Source organism: Eschrichtius robustus, chromosome 1, assembly GCF_028021215.1.
Source record: "Eschrichtius robustus isolate mEscRob2 chromosome 1, mEscRob2.pri, whole genome shotgun sequence".
NCBI lineage: Eukaryota > Metazoa > Chordata > Mammalia > Artiodactyla > Eschrichtiidae > Eschrichtius > Eschrichtius robustus.
This window is the reverse complement of record NC_090824.1, coordinates 113,300,948-113,315,834: the sequence shown is the minus strand read 5'-3', so window position 1 is coordinate 113,315,834 and position 14,887 is coordinate 113,300,948. Positions and strand designations below refer to the sequence as shown.

The window sequence follows — 14,887 nt, the reverse complement described above, 5'->3', positions numbered from 1 at the left end:
AGCGTCAGGGTCTTGCTACCTTCACTCTCACCTGCCAGCTACCAGAGAATATCTGCTGAGAGCCACCAGGTCAGGGCTCCTCAGCATTGTGGCAACTCCTATTTAGAGAGGACAACGAGCACAGGTTCTGGAGTCAGCAAGAGTGGGAATCTGTTGCTTTTTGTGGTTTGCTCTTTGGCAAGCAAGGTAACCTCTCTGAGCCCCAACTCATCCTCTGTAACGGGATAATGAGACCTGTACCTCACGGCTGTGCGAGTAAAGTCTGCTTAGTGTCGTGTTAATATAGAAAACATTCAGTGAAGGGTATTCAGCCTCGTCACCCACCACAGTGGGGTCACGGGATGGTCCTGAGGTCAGCCATCTTTTCGGGATGAGGAAAGTCAATTTAGCTTTCATAAAGTTGGAGGATTTGCATGTATACATCATTGGTTTTGATACTCTAACCAGTAAGTAAGTTCCTCTGTTTAAGTTACACTGTTGCTCTATTAATTTCTATACTCTCTTCTATGGAAGCAAGTAGGAAGACACCTGTCTTTGTTCAGCCTGAATTGGCTGTTTTAACAGAGGAATGAAAAGCCAACAGGTGCACTGGCCTCCTGGCCAGGCTACGAATTCTGCTCTCATGCTGTTCTGACTGCTGGCTTCTGTTCACTGGCCTTCAAGAGATGAGACTGGACAGTCAAGTGATGCACATAAAAGCTTGTCCAGAAAATAAAAACCAGGAGGACTGAAGTGTCAGGTCCCCATGAACATTTTTATACTTATTTAACTAGGTGCACCCCAACTCTAATTTCAGTCCATGTTAATGAACAAGTTTCACATATTTACTGAAATATTAGGGGAAGAAATCAAATGGAGAATTTGAGTCCTCAAATACAAACTTAATTCATGTATATGGATCTCTGAAGAACATGGATATATCTGAAAGGCAAAGCACATAATTCTTTAGGGTAGAACATTTCCAAGAAAATTTTGAATTGCAGTAGTGTTTGGATGTTATTGGCAGACCATTTCAGATGTTAAAAAGCATGTTATTAAAAAAATGCACATTATAAACAAGATCAATAGGACAGATGGAACAAACAAAAAAAGTATAGAAAATTAATTATGTAGTTAGCTAGTGTAAAGATAGTAACGTGAGACAAAGTTCAATCGAATATTGCACGTACACCATATAACCTCTTTGCTGTTATAGCCGTGATAATCCTTAGCTGAAGAGATGGCGAGTAGGTAGGATTATTTCAATGAAAAGTTGAGACTAAGAAAACAATGAGAGAGGGAAAGACAGTATCAAAATCAGAACACTAAAGCTCTGATGTAGCCCCGTTTGCAAGGTGAAGAAAAATTATATGCCCCAGAGATGCTGTGCAAGTTTCAAGTCTTGTGCTCCAATATCTCTGTCCAGTTACCGCATACTAGAATGCAAGTAAGAAGACGGTCTTTAGGCTTGCCACATTGATCTACAGGCAGAGATCAAAATGCAGGGCTAAAAAACAAATCCAGCTGAGGGTGGATGGAGGGCCGGCTGCCGTTGCCGTGACACAGCACAGCAGAGGGAGGCGGGCAAAGAGCACTTCCGACCCCTCTTCCTCACTTGGTGCCCACTTGTTACCTCAGCAATTCTTCAGTTCATCCTGTGAATGAAGGACTAATACATTCAGCCCTATTAACAATTCTTTGGCAATTTCTTTCCAAAATCCACTCCACTAATATAAGTTCTCGATACTTCATGATTAGTCAATTGCCAATAAATCCTAACTAATCTCATTTCTTCTCTATCTCTAGAAGAGTAATAAGAATAGCGTTTTTGAAGTATCATTTTAATCATGCACTCAGTGGCCTATAATGGCTCTCAAATGCCTCCACATAAAGTCCAAAGGAATCTAAGTTCCTTACCGCGTAATTTTAGTGCCTTCTATCAGCATTCCCTCTTAATCCGCTGAAATAATGTTTTTTTATTCTGTTAGCTTCAAATAGCAAGTGCTTGTTGAAAGTTTATTCTGGATCCTGCATCCTGTTATGAGAGTCAGTTCTCAAAATCTGCAGGCTGTCTTCTGCATATAAATAACTTGCTTACTCCCAAATCTGAGCTTTTATTCATGCAATTCCTCACTCCAGGAATGCCCTTGTTCTCATTTCATGCCTAAGACCCATGTCTGCAGATCTGGTTTGGATCAGAATGAGCAGCATGGGGAGGGTGGGCAGCTTGTCTAGAGAGCTACCAGCACAAAGCTGTATGCCGTTTCTCACCTCTGCTTCATGTCAGAGCGCACCTTCTTCAACACGGCCTCCTCGTCCTCTATTACACAGGCCTGTGCACAGCTCCTCGACTGCTCGGTGTTGACATAAAGCAGCCTAGGGAACTGTTTTCATCTGCTCCCCTCATCTTCCATCTGCCAAAATCTTCCTTGCTCTAACATCAGGCCCTCTTTTCTTAGAAAGATCTGGGCAAAGCACCTGCCATAACAGGCTCGCAGAAGAGCACAAGTGCTGAGGCCTCGAAAGGCTGGCGTCCCTTTCACATACAGGGATGTACATGTACAGACTCTCACTGTGCTGCTCCTGCAGGACAGCTGCTGGCACCACCTCCTCTGGGAGGGACACAGGTGACAGAGAGGCCTAGGGCTACAAATATGTTGGTGGAATCCTGGGAAAGCTAAGGTGGTTTCTGAGGAAAGGAAGAATGGCGACACTTCTGGCTTAAGTTTATAGCTGCTTACTTACCAGAAAATTTCAACTTTAAGCAGGATTCAAATTCTACCACTTTCTTTTTTTACTTAATAAATATTAAGTACCCACTATTGTCACACATGGTTTTAAAGAAAGTTGTGAATTCAACAGATACACATGGCCCCTGACCTCCAAAAGCTTAAAGTCTTTGAAAATAGACTATTACAATGAAGTATAACCTAGTAAGTAAAAAACTAACTTTTTAGAGCCAATAATGTATACGTTCTTAAGGTTCTCTATTTATGAAGTTCAGTTAGAGTTGAGAAACACTGCTCTAAAAAGCAAAATTAAATTCCTGAAAGAAAAAAAAATAGAAGCCAACGAAGGAAGCAACACTAAAATATTTAGCAACACTAAAATATTAGCTCTAAAAAGCAAAATTAAATTCCTGAAGGAAAAAAAATAGAAGCCAACAAAGGAAGCAACACTAAAATATTAGCATGACCTTGCAAACTACATCTAAAATCAACAATACACCAAAACACACCAAATTTCTCTTTTAAAAAGCAAGAGGCTAAAATCTTCCATAGGAAACTAGTCATCAAAGGACAGAAAGGGTTTGAACTAATACTCTTCACAGTGATCTAGATTAAAGGGATGAGGCTGTAGTTCTGCTCCAGAAATCTTTAAAAAACTGCAAACTCAAACATGGCTGAAGCCTAAAAGAACTGCATCACGGTGAAATGTGACTCTCTTTAAGAAGTATTATTTTAATTCTTGTCTAAATGCATTTTTAAAAATATTTCAACGACAAACACCAAACTTAAAACTCAGGTTAAAACTATAATTACTTTATGGACTTCCCTGGTGGCGCAGTGCTTGGGACTCCACGCTCCCAGTGCAGGGGGCCCGGGTTCGATCACTGGTCCGGGAAGTGTATCCCACATGCATGCTGCAGCTAGGAGTTCGCAGGCCACAACCAAGGAACCAGCCAGCTGCAGCTGGGGAGCCCTCCTGCCTCAACTAAGGAGCCCTCGTGCTGCAACTGGGAGCTGGGAGGCCGGCGAGCTGCAGCTAAGGAGCCTTCCTGCTGCAACTGAGACCCGAAGCAACCAAATGGATAATAAATAAATTTTTTTAAAAAACTGTAATTATTTTATATTTTACCATATAAAACAGAATTTCTATCTAGGCCTTTGATCAAAAGGGCAAAACTTTCCTGTAACATTGAAATCTTTGTTTTACTAGCTCCAAGAGGTGACTTGCAATTGAGAACAAAATATTTTTTAGGGAAGCATTTTTTATAATGTTTGTTGTAGAAAACTATTTCACTAAAAGCTGTGAAATAGGTTGTCACCCACTAACCTATAATCACTACAACCTCATTTAAACTGAACTATAATTCAGTGAGTATTATAAAAGACTGTGTAGACTTTAGAAACAAAGGCCAAATAATCTTCCTGTGTAAAAATGTATTTGAAAAAAAGTCCCTCCAATACATTAGCTTAATGATACAATTCAGAAATTCAATTTCACACCGAATATGTCTTACCCAAGTCATTATTTTTTGTTATAGCATTAGCTGCCCTGGTTCGGGGTCCCTGCTGCGTAAACTGATACCCAAATTTAAGGATATTGGTATTTTCCTCAAGCATCTTGGCCATTTCCAATTCTACAGCCGTCCCCAACTGCTGCCTCTGGAATAATTGAGAATAAAGAATAGTATTAATGAGCTAGATCAAAATACTTTTCAGGTACATGCTGATTCCTTAAAAATTTTCCCAAGTCTTACACCATACATAAGAGAAACAAAAATGTAAGTTTAGTGTATGATCATGCAGACATCAAAAAAATGTGGATTATTACAGTGAGATACCACTTCATACCCGCTAGGATGACTATAATCAAAAAGACAGACGATAGCAAGTGTTAGCAACGATATGGAAAAATTGGGAGCTTTAGGCATGCTGGCAGGAATGTAAAATGGTGCAACTGTTATGGAAAACAATTCAGCTATTTCTCAAAAGGTTGAACACAGAGTTACCATATGACCCAGCATTTCCACTCCTAGGTATATACCCATGAGAAGTGAAAACATATATTCATATAAGAATCTGTACATGAATGTTCACAGCAGCATATCTGTATAATTCAAAAAGTGGAAACAACCCAAGTATAAAAAGGAATAGGTACTGATATATGCTACAACATGAATAAACCTCCTTAACATTTTGCTAAGTGAAAGAAGGAAGACACAAAAGGTCACATATTACATAACTCCATTGATATGAACTGTCCAAAACAGGCAAATGCATAGAGACAGAAAGTAGATTCGTGGTTGCCAGGGGCTGGTGGGAAGGGCGACTAGGAAGTGACTGCTGATGGGTGTGGGGTTTCTTTTTGGGGCGATGAAGATGTTCTGGAGTTAGACAGTGGTGATGGTTGCACAACTCTATGAATATACTAAAAACCATTTAATTGTATACTTTAAAAGAGTAAATTTTATGGTAAGTGAATTATATCTCAATAAAAAAATTGGAAACATTGATTAAATAGCATCCTGGTTAAATTTTAAGATATAACTCTTCTTTCTACCTTCATAATCTACAAAATTTACTTACTTTGAAGGATTAAGGGAGTCATTTACCACATATTTTTAAAAAATAACTGAAGTTATTTTTCAAATAAAATAGACTGAAGTATTTAGTCAAATGTGTAATGTTGTTTTATTTTTAGTTAATTACCACTCTGGATGGAAACACCTCTAACATGTATATTTCTCTGCTGCTTTAAAGAAAAGTGCGTCTGGCAGGGGTGACCCAGCATTATCTTACAGCGTCAGCACTGAATGTGGCTGCACAGGAGCCTGTGTCTCTGGGTAACCTGGGTACTGGAGTTTTCTGTTTTTCACTGAGCCTATTCTGTTCACCTACTGTGTCTGGGACTGACATGCTACAGACGCAAAAATTCTACTATGTGGATCTTGCCACCGAAGAGCTGAAAAATTTGAGGATGGACTGTCACCTGTGAGAATTCTTCCAGTTCAAAACAGCCAGCCATCTAAATCCTCTTAAGACCAACCAGGGAGTGCTGCTTGTATACTTTTCTATATGTTAAGTTAATATTCTGGATGCCCCCAAATGTTCTCTCATCCCTTTTCAGGACCACCTTCCCAAGGGTTCCCTGAAAGCCCTCCTCCCACCCACCTCCTGAGTCCCCAAGCCCTGCACAGAGTGTGGGCTGTAGTTTCCTCAAAGCTGCTGCTGCGCATCACTGACCTGATTGTCGATTTTCAGCTCAGCCAGGGTTTCATTATCTCTCAAAGCATCAATCAGTGCTAGAATCCCAGCTCCTGTAATAAAGTTGGACTCCATATTTAAGCTCTTCAAATTTTTGTTCACTCTTAGCATCTCTGCAAAAGCCTGGAAATTAAAGAAAATATTTGGAGATTACAGTTTGACAGCACCTAGTAAATAAACACTGAACAAGCCTGAAACAAATACACAAATCAATACAACTGCTTTAATGTTTCTTATTAGATTTTTTTAGCTTGACACCCTACTTCACAGGTCTCACATGTATCTATTTTCACATGCACTTGGTCACAGACTTTAGATTTTTTTTTTTGTCATGTGTAATTCCCCATTGGTAACATTCTCTACTGCTATTCATTCCTACTTCCACTTCATGCTTCGTTCTCCTGCGTCTCTCATACTTTCTCTGAGTCTCTGTGTAGGAGTAACGTCATCAATGTCTCTTTGCTTTATGATTTCCCTTTGCCCGCATCGCACAGCATGCAGGATCGTAGTTCCCTGACCATGGATCAAACCCACACCCCCCTGCAGTGGGAGCGCAGAGTCTTAACCGCTGGACCGCCAGGGAAGTCCCATCAATGTCTCTTTGGAACATTTTTTCTTACTTGCGTCCTGCTGCAGCTGGGTTACTGTGAAGCCCAAATGAGGGTAAATTATGGACTAATTTCCAAGGCAGGGACCAAAAGGACTGCCTAAGGCAGAAGGCCAGAAAAGATCACAGATGACTGGAACTGGGAGAGCACAAGAACTATGGAGAAGAAGGGGCTAACTAAATATTCAACTCAAAGAACGGTATGTTTTCCATCTGCTTCCAATACATTTCTCACAGGATATGGCAGTGCTAGGCGTTTGACCCAGTGCTTAATAGGTGCTATACTGATTAATTAACAAAGCCTGTAAGTGAGCAGAGGGGAAAGAGAAGGGAGGGGGGAGGAGGAAGAATAGGAGTGTGAGTTTGTTTAAAAAGCCCTGAAGAGGCGTCAAAAGAAAGGCCAAACTCCAGAGAATATGGGTAAGATCAAGCTTAAAATTAAAGTCAAGTTAAAGAAAAGGCAATACTGCGCAGTGATACTAGAAAGAACCGGGGACAGATATCTACACACACACAGCAACAACTGGCTATGTGACTTGGAGCAAATCCCTTATCCATCCATCAGTACACACATTTATTAAAATACTACAATGGCCTATTTTTGATAAGTACTGTTCTGTAAATTCAGAAATAAAACATACAAGTCTCTACCTGATGGAACTTACATTTTAGTGGGGGACCCACATAGTAAGTAAGCAAAATGTAATGTCAGATGGTAAAAAGGGCTATAGAGGACGAAAAAAAGGCATAGCAGGGTGGTTGGGGAGTGCTGGGGGTGGGGGTGGGGTTGCTGTTTTATGTACGGGGGTCAGGAACGGCCTCACCTGGAAGGTGACAGCTGAGCAAGGACTGAAATAATTTAAGTGATGAAGTAAACTACGTGGAATATCTTCAGGGAGAAAGTTCTAGGCAGGAGGAACAAGTGTGAGGCTCTGAGTTGGGAGCATGCACGGCATGTTTGAGGCAGAGCAAGGAGGCTGTGTGGCTGGAGCAGAATGAAAGAAACAGCAAGAGGGGAGATGAGGTCTGCTCATGTAAGGCCTTATTAGGCCACTGAAAGATTCTGATTTCTACTTAGTGAGACAGAGAACTGCTGGAGGGTTCTGAGTACAGGAATGAGAACATTTAAGTTTTAAGAGTCACTTCTGATGCTGTGTAAAGAGATGAAGCAGGCAGCTCAATTAGGATAATCCAGGTGAGAGAAGTCAGTGGCTTGGGCCAGGGTGGTAGCTGTGAAAATGGTGAGAAGTGGTTGGATATACAGGAAATATTTGAAGACACAGCTGGATATACATTTAAAGTTGTGAGAAAGGGAAGTCAAGGATCACTCCATTATTATTATTATTATTTTCAATTTTTTTGGCTTGAGCAAATGAAAGAATGAAGTTGCCATTTAGTGAGATAGGAAAGAGTGTGAGAGAGGCAGGTATGGGACAGAAGTCAGGAGTTTGGTTTGGGACTTGGGTTTGAGATGTCTGTTAGATACACAAGTAAAGCTGTTAAGCAGTAGCTGGACATGGGTTTGGAGTTCAGGGGAGAGGTATGAACTGGAGGTAATAATATTGGGAGTCATCAGCATGCATAGATAATATATAGCAATGAAACAGAATGAGATCACCCAGGAAGTGAGTGCAGATAGAGAAAAGAAGAAGGACTAGAACCAAGCTCTGAGCCATTTAGATGTTTAGATGTTGGGGAGATGAGGAGGAACCAGTGTAGGGACCAGAGAGGAAGGAGGAGAATCAAAGGGAGTGATATCCTCAAAGCCAAGAAGAAAAGGGTTTATACCATGATCAAGTGGGATTTACCCCAGAAATGCAAAGTTGATTTAACATATAAAAATTAATCAATGTGGGACTTCCCTGGTGGCGCAGTGGTTAAGACTCCGCCTGCCAATGCAGGGGACACAGGTTCGATCCCTGGTCCAGGAAGATTCCACATGCCGCAGAGCAACTAAGCCCGTGTGCCACAACTACTGAGCCTGAGCTCTAGAGCCCACAAGCCACAACTACTGAAGCCTGCGCTCTAGAGCCCACAAGCCACAACTACTGAGCCCACGTGCCTAGAGCTCGTGCTCCGCATCAAGAGAAGCCACTGCAATAGAAGCCCGTGCACCACAACGAAGAGTAGCCCCCGCTCACCACAACTAGAGAAAGCCCACACACAGCAACGAAGACCCAATGCAGCCAAAAATAAATAAATAAATAAATAATAAAATAAATTATTAAAACAATTAATCAATGTAATACACCATATTAACTGAATAAAGGACCACATGAATAAAACCACATGATCACCTCAACAGACACAGAAAAAGCATTTGATAAAAATTCAACACTATAGATCCATAAATGGAACCCTCTGCAGGTGTTAAAAGAATGATGTAGAACTTTATATGCTGATATGAAAAGATCTCTGAGATATACTGTTAAGTGAAAAATTAAGTTGCAGAACAGCCTACATTGCATGACTCCATTTATGTTTAAAAAATTTCACAGAAAGGAAATACAGAAAAAAATAAACATAAAATGGTAGTAAATAATGTATTGCCTAATAGTGAGTAAACATCAATTGAAAAAAGAGAGTAAATTTTTTTTTTTTTTTTTTTTTTTTTTTTTTTTTTTTTACTGATATTTGCTTTTATTGATTGTTGAACATCATGGTTACTAACAGTTGATCTTACAACACAGAGTTTTGAAACTACATTAAAAAATTATTTTAGTTTTTAAATTTATTTTTTATTGAAGTATAGTTGAATTAAAAGAGAGTAAATCTTGTTCATAAAATCAGTTTAACCACCTTTGTAACATGCCCTGGTATTACATAGCCATAATTTTGGTATTATTAGTAGTTAGCTTACTTACAACAGCAACGGGGTCATTGCTTCGGGTGGCTGCAAGACTGAAATATTTCACATATGTGTTGGTTTCCAAAGCCTTTGCAAAATCTTTTAGGGCTGGAATTGGGATATTCTTGAAAGACAAAAATGTGAAACATTATTACATTTTAGTTTTCAGGAAATTCAGTCCATTAATCAAATACATCTGTACTTTCTTTTTTGCATTAAAATGTATTCAGAAATTATGTAACATACAACCGCTGGTCCACAACTGAAAACAAACAACTCAGCCTCCTTCTTACCTCTTTGATTTCTCTATTATGGTACAAACTGTTGGCATACAGCAGAGCATACATCACCGTTTCTCTAGCATTGAGGTTAAAGAAATTCTCTTTTTAATTATTTGTATTATGAGAAGTCAGCCCTTGAGTACTCAAAGTGGATCCACTTTTCTACAAAGGGAAAGATGTGGGAATCTACTTATGGTGATTCCTGAGGCAGATGACATACTGTTTTCAGTCACTCAAGCTGTAAGGTATTAAGAGAGATTAACACTTCTTGAAATGAGGAAAGAGTTTTAGGAGACACTCATCTTTCCCCTTAGTACCAAGACTTCAATTTCCTGTAGGCTGCCTATTTTCAGATTGTTACTATTGATTTAGAGACAGAGATATACGAGAACTGAATTTTTTTTAAAAATAAGAAGATTAGTGATCAACTAGGGATATTAGCTTTCCCCAAGGCTTTCCCCCCTCCACTCACAGGAAGGAACACCCACAAAAAGAGCACAGAGGTCTTATTCCCTAGGTTCTTGTAATTTCCAGATGTTCTCCCTGCCTCCAAGTCAGATAAATTAAGATTTAAAATGAGGAATTTGTAATGAAGCTATTATACAATGGCTAATACGCTAAGAGATCATTTGAGTTTACTCTTTGGTAATTAATTATCCCTATGCCCTCCTAGCTCATTTCTTCTTTCTCTACTCCAAGGAAGAGTTGCATTTTAAAAATCCCAATGAGATCCCACAAAGCCCAATTCTTGGTGTTTACTCAAGAGAAATGAAAACATATGTTCATGCAAAAACCTGTATGTGAATGTGTATAGTGGCTTTATTTATAATCATCCCAAACTGGAAGCAACTCATATGTCTATCAACTGGTGAACGGAAACACAAACTGCAGCACATCCAGACAAAGGAATGCTCCTCTACAACACAAAGGAGCAAACCACTGACACACACAACAGCATGGACGAGTCTCAAATGTACTGTGTGAAGTGAAAGAAACCAGACTCAATGGCTACACACTATATGGTTCCATGTATATGAAATTCTGGAGAAGGCAAAACGATAGGGAAAGAAAACAGATCCATGGTTGTCAGGGGCTAGAGCTGGTGGCAGGGAATGATGACATAGGGGTGTGACATGTTCTACATCTGACTGTGGTGGTAGTTGTACAACTGTATGCATTTGCTTTAATTCATAGAACTGCACACTAGAAAGGGAGAATTTCACTATATATACCTTATAGCTCAAGAGAGCTGATTAAAAAAACAAAACCTGAAAGGCTAAAATGCTCCTAAAAGTGGGCAGTACTTTGGAAGCCCGAGAGGTATACTGTGACAGTCTGTAGAGTTTATATTTCTATGTGATAGCCTTTAAAAAGTAAATCAGAAAAATACTATAATACTTTAACTTCTAAAATCGAAGGAATCTATGTTAGCATACTACTAGAAGTAAAAACTTTACCATTAAGTAGAAAGGATTAGACTATATCAAAACTGCCCAGCTCTCATCCTAGATCCAACTGACTCAAAGCAATTCAAAACAACTTTTTGTTTGCTTATCACACCTACCTTTATATTATTCAGATTAACTTCAACAAGACGAACATCATTTTCTTTAATTCTCCGCAAACTCTCTTCAACATTAGTTGGATTTGGGGGCTCATCAAATACTGGAAGAATCTTTTCACCTTTTACCACATCTGTAGCAACAAATGCAAAGAGCAAGAGTGTCACTGGGTTGATACTATAACAGTGAATGCATATATTAACTTGGAAACACACAGCACACATACACATATTCAGTAGAACTATAAGTTTCTTTCCCCAAATTTCTAAAAAATCCTTTATGTGCTCCCACATAAAGCACTGAAATAAAATTTTACTGAATATAAATACCAAACATAATTCAACATTTAATTTGTTTGCAGTGTATCAGCCTTCAAAAATGAGTATTTTCACTGCCTCTTGCCTCTTAGTGTATTACAAGATATCTTTACCACGAAAATATAGTTGATGACACAAGTTGGTGACCCCCTTTATTTTTAGCAATGTTCAAGATAAAGTTCTAATAGGACAAAATCTAACAACTCATCATTTTCTCTGAGGTTTGACTAGTAATTAATGCAAAGGCAGTAAGAATCAGAGACATGAACAAACAGCCTCCACAAAGAGTGAGTTGACGGAAGGACACACTGCCTGTTCCTCCCGTGGGGAGTACTACACAATGAGAAAGGGCAGAGGACTCTATCAGGAAGAAGAGTAGAAACAGGGAACGGGGAGACAGAGAAAGGTAATGGTACACGGAAGAACTACTGAGACAGGAATTCCCTGCCCTCCTTCATCCTACAGCCCAATCCTTCACCATTTATACCCACACACATGGCCAGAATACAGCTATTCAAAACTGAAAGAGGACCCAGAAGCCTTGAACCCTCTAGTGAGATGTAAATGCGCTCTGAGGTATGTGTGGAGGTCCATGAACACCTATAACAGATAAACTTTTAAGGATATATTTTCTGGGGAGAACACCTAGAGCATCAGATTCTCAAAGAGGAGAATGACCACAACATTAAGAGCAAGTGACATGGAAAGACTGACAGGGTCACTGTCTGGCTTAGTTATTCCCTGCTGCCCTCCTCTAGCTTTTAGGAGCAAAACTCACCTTAAGACAAAGTATATTGCTTACTCATCCAATAAATTCCCTCTAAGAGTACCTTGTTCTTTTCAAATATCACACACACACACACACACACACACACACCCTTCTACACACAGCATCCTGAAGAGATCAGCTCAGACAAAAGTCTGAAAATTAATTTCCTGAGGACAGCTGAAAGATCAGCAAGGCAGTCTTCTTCAAGATGGTAGATCAAGGGGACTGGAGAAAATCTTCCTCACTGAATGGAAAATTCAATGAGCTCTTCCTCAATTCCAAATTTTCTAAAACCAAAAAATTCCTTTTCTTCTCTGCAGAATGCGTATAAAGAGCCTTGCTCTATAATGAAATAATGGATCCAGTCAACAGGATGTGGAAACCATTAAGAAAGGTTCGTGGGGTACTTTAATTGGATGGATCAGGTTGCCAAAATTTGAGTCCACTGATCAATCTTAACACGTTCCGCAAAGAGGAATGACCAGACTTGATATGCTTCCTAATGTGATTCGATCACTACCCAGGAAGCGTTCTTGCCAAAAAAAAATTAAAATCTGCACCTGAATTTGATCAAGCTTCTAGAAAACAACAGTTTACAGAAACACAGGAGGTAGAGAGAAACAAGTAAAATGATACCACAAGGTTGCAATCAGCCAAATCCAGAATGTGGAAAATTCTACATGACAACACAGTTTCTTCAAGGGATAAATGCTATGAAGAAAGTGGGAAAGAAGTTGAGGAGGAGAACTGTTAAGAAATTAAGAGGAACTTAAACCAAACGACAACCAAATGCAATATGTGACCCTCATCTGGATCCTGATTTGAACAAACCAGCTGTTGAAATGACGTTTTTGAGAGAAAATGGGAAATCTGAACATGGACTGGGTATTAGATGATATGAAGGAATTGCTGGTTATTTTTAAGTTTGATCATGGCATTGTGGTTATGTTACAAGAAAAGCCTTTGTGAGAGACACATATGGAAATACTTATGGGTGAAGTAATACAAACAAACAGGATTTGCTTTAAAATATTCCAGGGAAAAGAGTAGAAGGGGTGGGAGGGAGGCAGACGGTGGATGAAACCCGGCTGGCATAATGTGAAAAACAGCTGAAGCTGGACGATGGATTTATTATTCCCTCTTCTATAATGTATGCTTGAACATTTCTACAATAGAAAGTTAAAAAAATAGGGGAATGGCCAATTACAGAACATTCATAAAATGGAATGTTATACAGATGTTTGAATGAGGTAAATCTGTATGTACTAACTAGGAAATGTGATATATTGCTAAGTGATATCCTATATAGCATGGATTAAAATCCTCACCACCGATTTCGTGGGATATTGAAGCTAGTTACTTAATCATTCTAAAACCTCAGCTCCTTCAAAGGCATATTAAAGATAATAATAATACTTGTTTCGTAGAACTGTTGTGAGGATTGAGAACAATTTACATTCAAGAGCTGTGCACACAAGAACATGGCCCATGGTAAGCATTCAAAAAAATCAGCCAACAGTATTACTGAAAAATTCAGGGACAAGAAATATCTCTAGTATGATCCCATTTTTGTAAGAAAAGAAAAGACAATTCGTGTATAGCACATATACATATGTAAGTTTATACAAGCATAATACAAAGTCTGGAAGGATATATTCCCAATTGTTAACAGTTAGGGAGGGGGTGGAGGTCGGGTACGGTGAGTAGGAGGCATGACAGCTGTGAATAGAGACACTTTTACTGCTTACCTTGTGCCCTTAGGTCTTGTTTAAATTTACTACAAAATAGGCATGACTTTGGTGATTTTAAGATGTCTTATAAATAAATTTTTAAAAAAGCTTTGCTTTAGGTTATCTAATACTTTGCATCAGACTAAAAGGTTTAGGGGCTGAATAGTTCTTTGCTTTCTCCTGAATCTGATTTTATAATGTACTTTCTTTGTCAGCACTGTTGTGGGTTTCTTGAAAATCAGGAACACTGAAAACAAAATGTCAGTAAAAGCCAAGTATGACTAATTTTTATAGCGTTTACCATTAGTATTATTTAGTGAGGTGAGAGTAGTTCCTATTACATTTGCTGACACATTAAGCATAAAATATTTAATATTCTATTCTCAATGGTTTTCTAGGTCAATACCATCTAACTGGAATCTTAGGTTTCACATACATATGCATAACATCTGGTATGCAAATACTGGAGCTATTACATGGAGAAAACAAAATATAATTAAGAAAGGATTGGAATTCACAAAGCATTATTAAGTACTCACTTGAAAAATGTTCTTGGTCGACACCATTACTACTTCCCACTATATTGCAGAACTGTGTATTCGTTATCAAATTGTGCATCCCAAGAATAGCTATAAATATAGAAAAAGAGAATTATTTTTTTATTTCCATCAATTTTAAACATAAAGAATTAATTTTATGCCCCCAAATTTCTATCAACGATTTTAACACTCTCTGGGCTTTTTCCTACTCAATTAAATACACATTTCGTAGCTAAAAAAACAAAAAAGAGGGGCTTCCCTGGTG

General features: G+C 38.9%; 1 protein-coding gene across 2 annotated transcripts in view; it reads right to left on the bottom strand.

Annotated features, from left to right (window-relative positions):
- TMOD3 (tropomodulin 3) overlaps positions 1–14,887 on the bottom strand; it is a 92,013-nt gene that overhangs the window by 3,819 nt on the left and 73,307 nt on the right. The window contains exons 5-9 of one of the 2 annotated variants that reach the window (XM_068551691.1): positions 14,623–14,712; positions 11,270–11,400; positions 9,441–9,548; positions 5,949–6,092; positions 4,223–4,367 (exon numbers count right to left, since the gene is read on the bottom strand). In XM_068551691.1, the coding sequence (XP_068407792.1) occupies positions 4,223–4,367; positions 5,949–6,092; positions 9,441–9,548; positions 11,270–11,400; positions 14,623–14,712 (618 nt within the window). The remainder of the gene's footprint in view (positions 1–4,222; positions 4,368–5,948; positions 6,093–9,440; positions 9,549–11,269; positions 11,401–14,622; positions 14,713–14,887) is intronic. The other variant, XM_068551701.1, reaches the window with a different exon arrangement.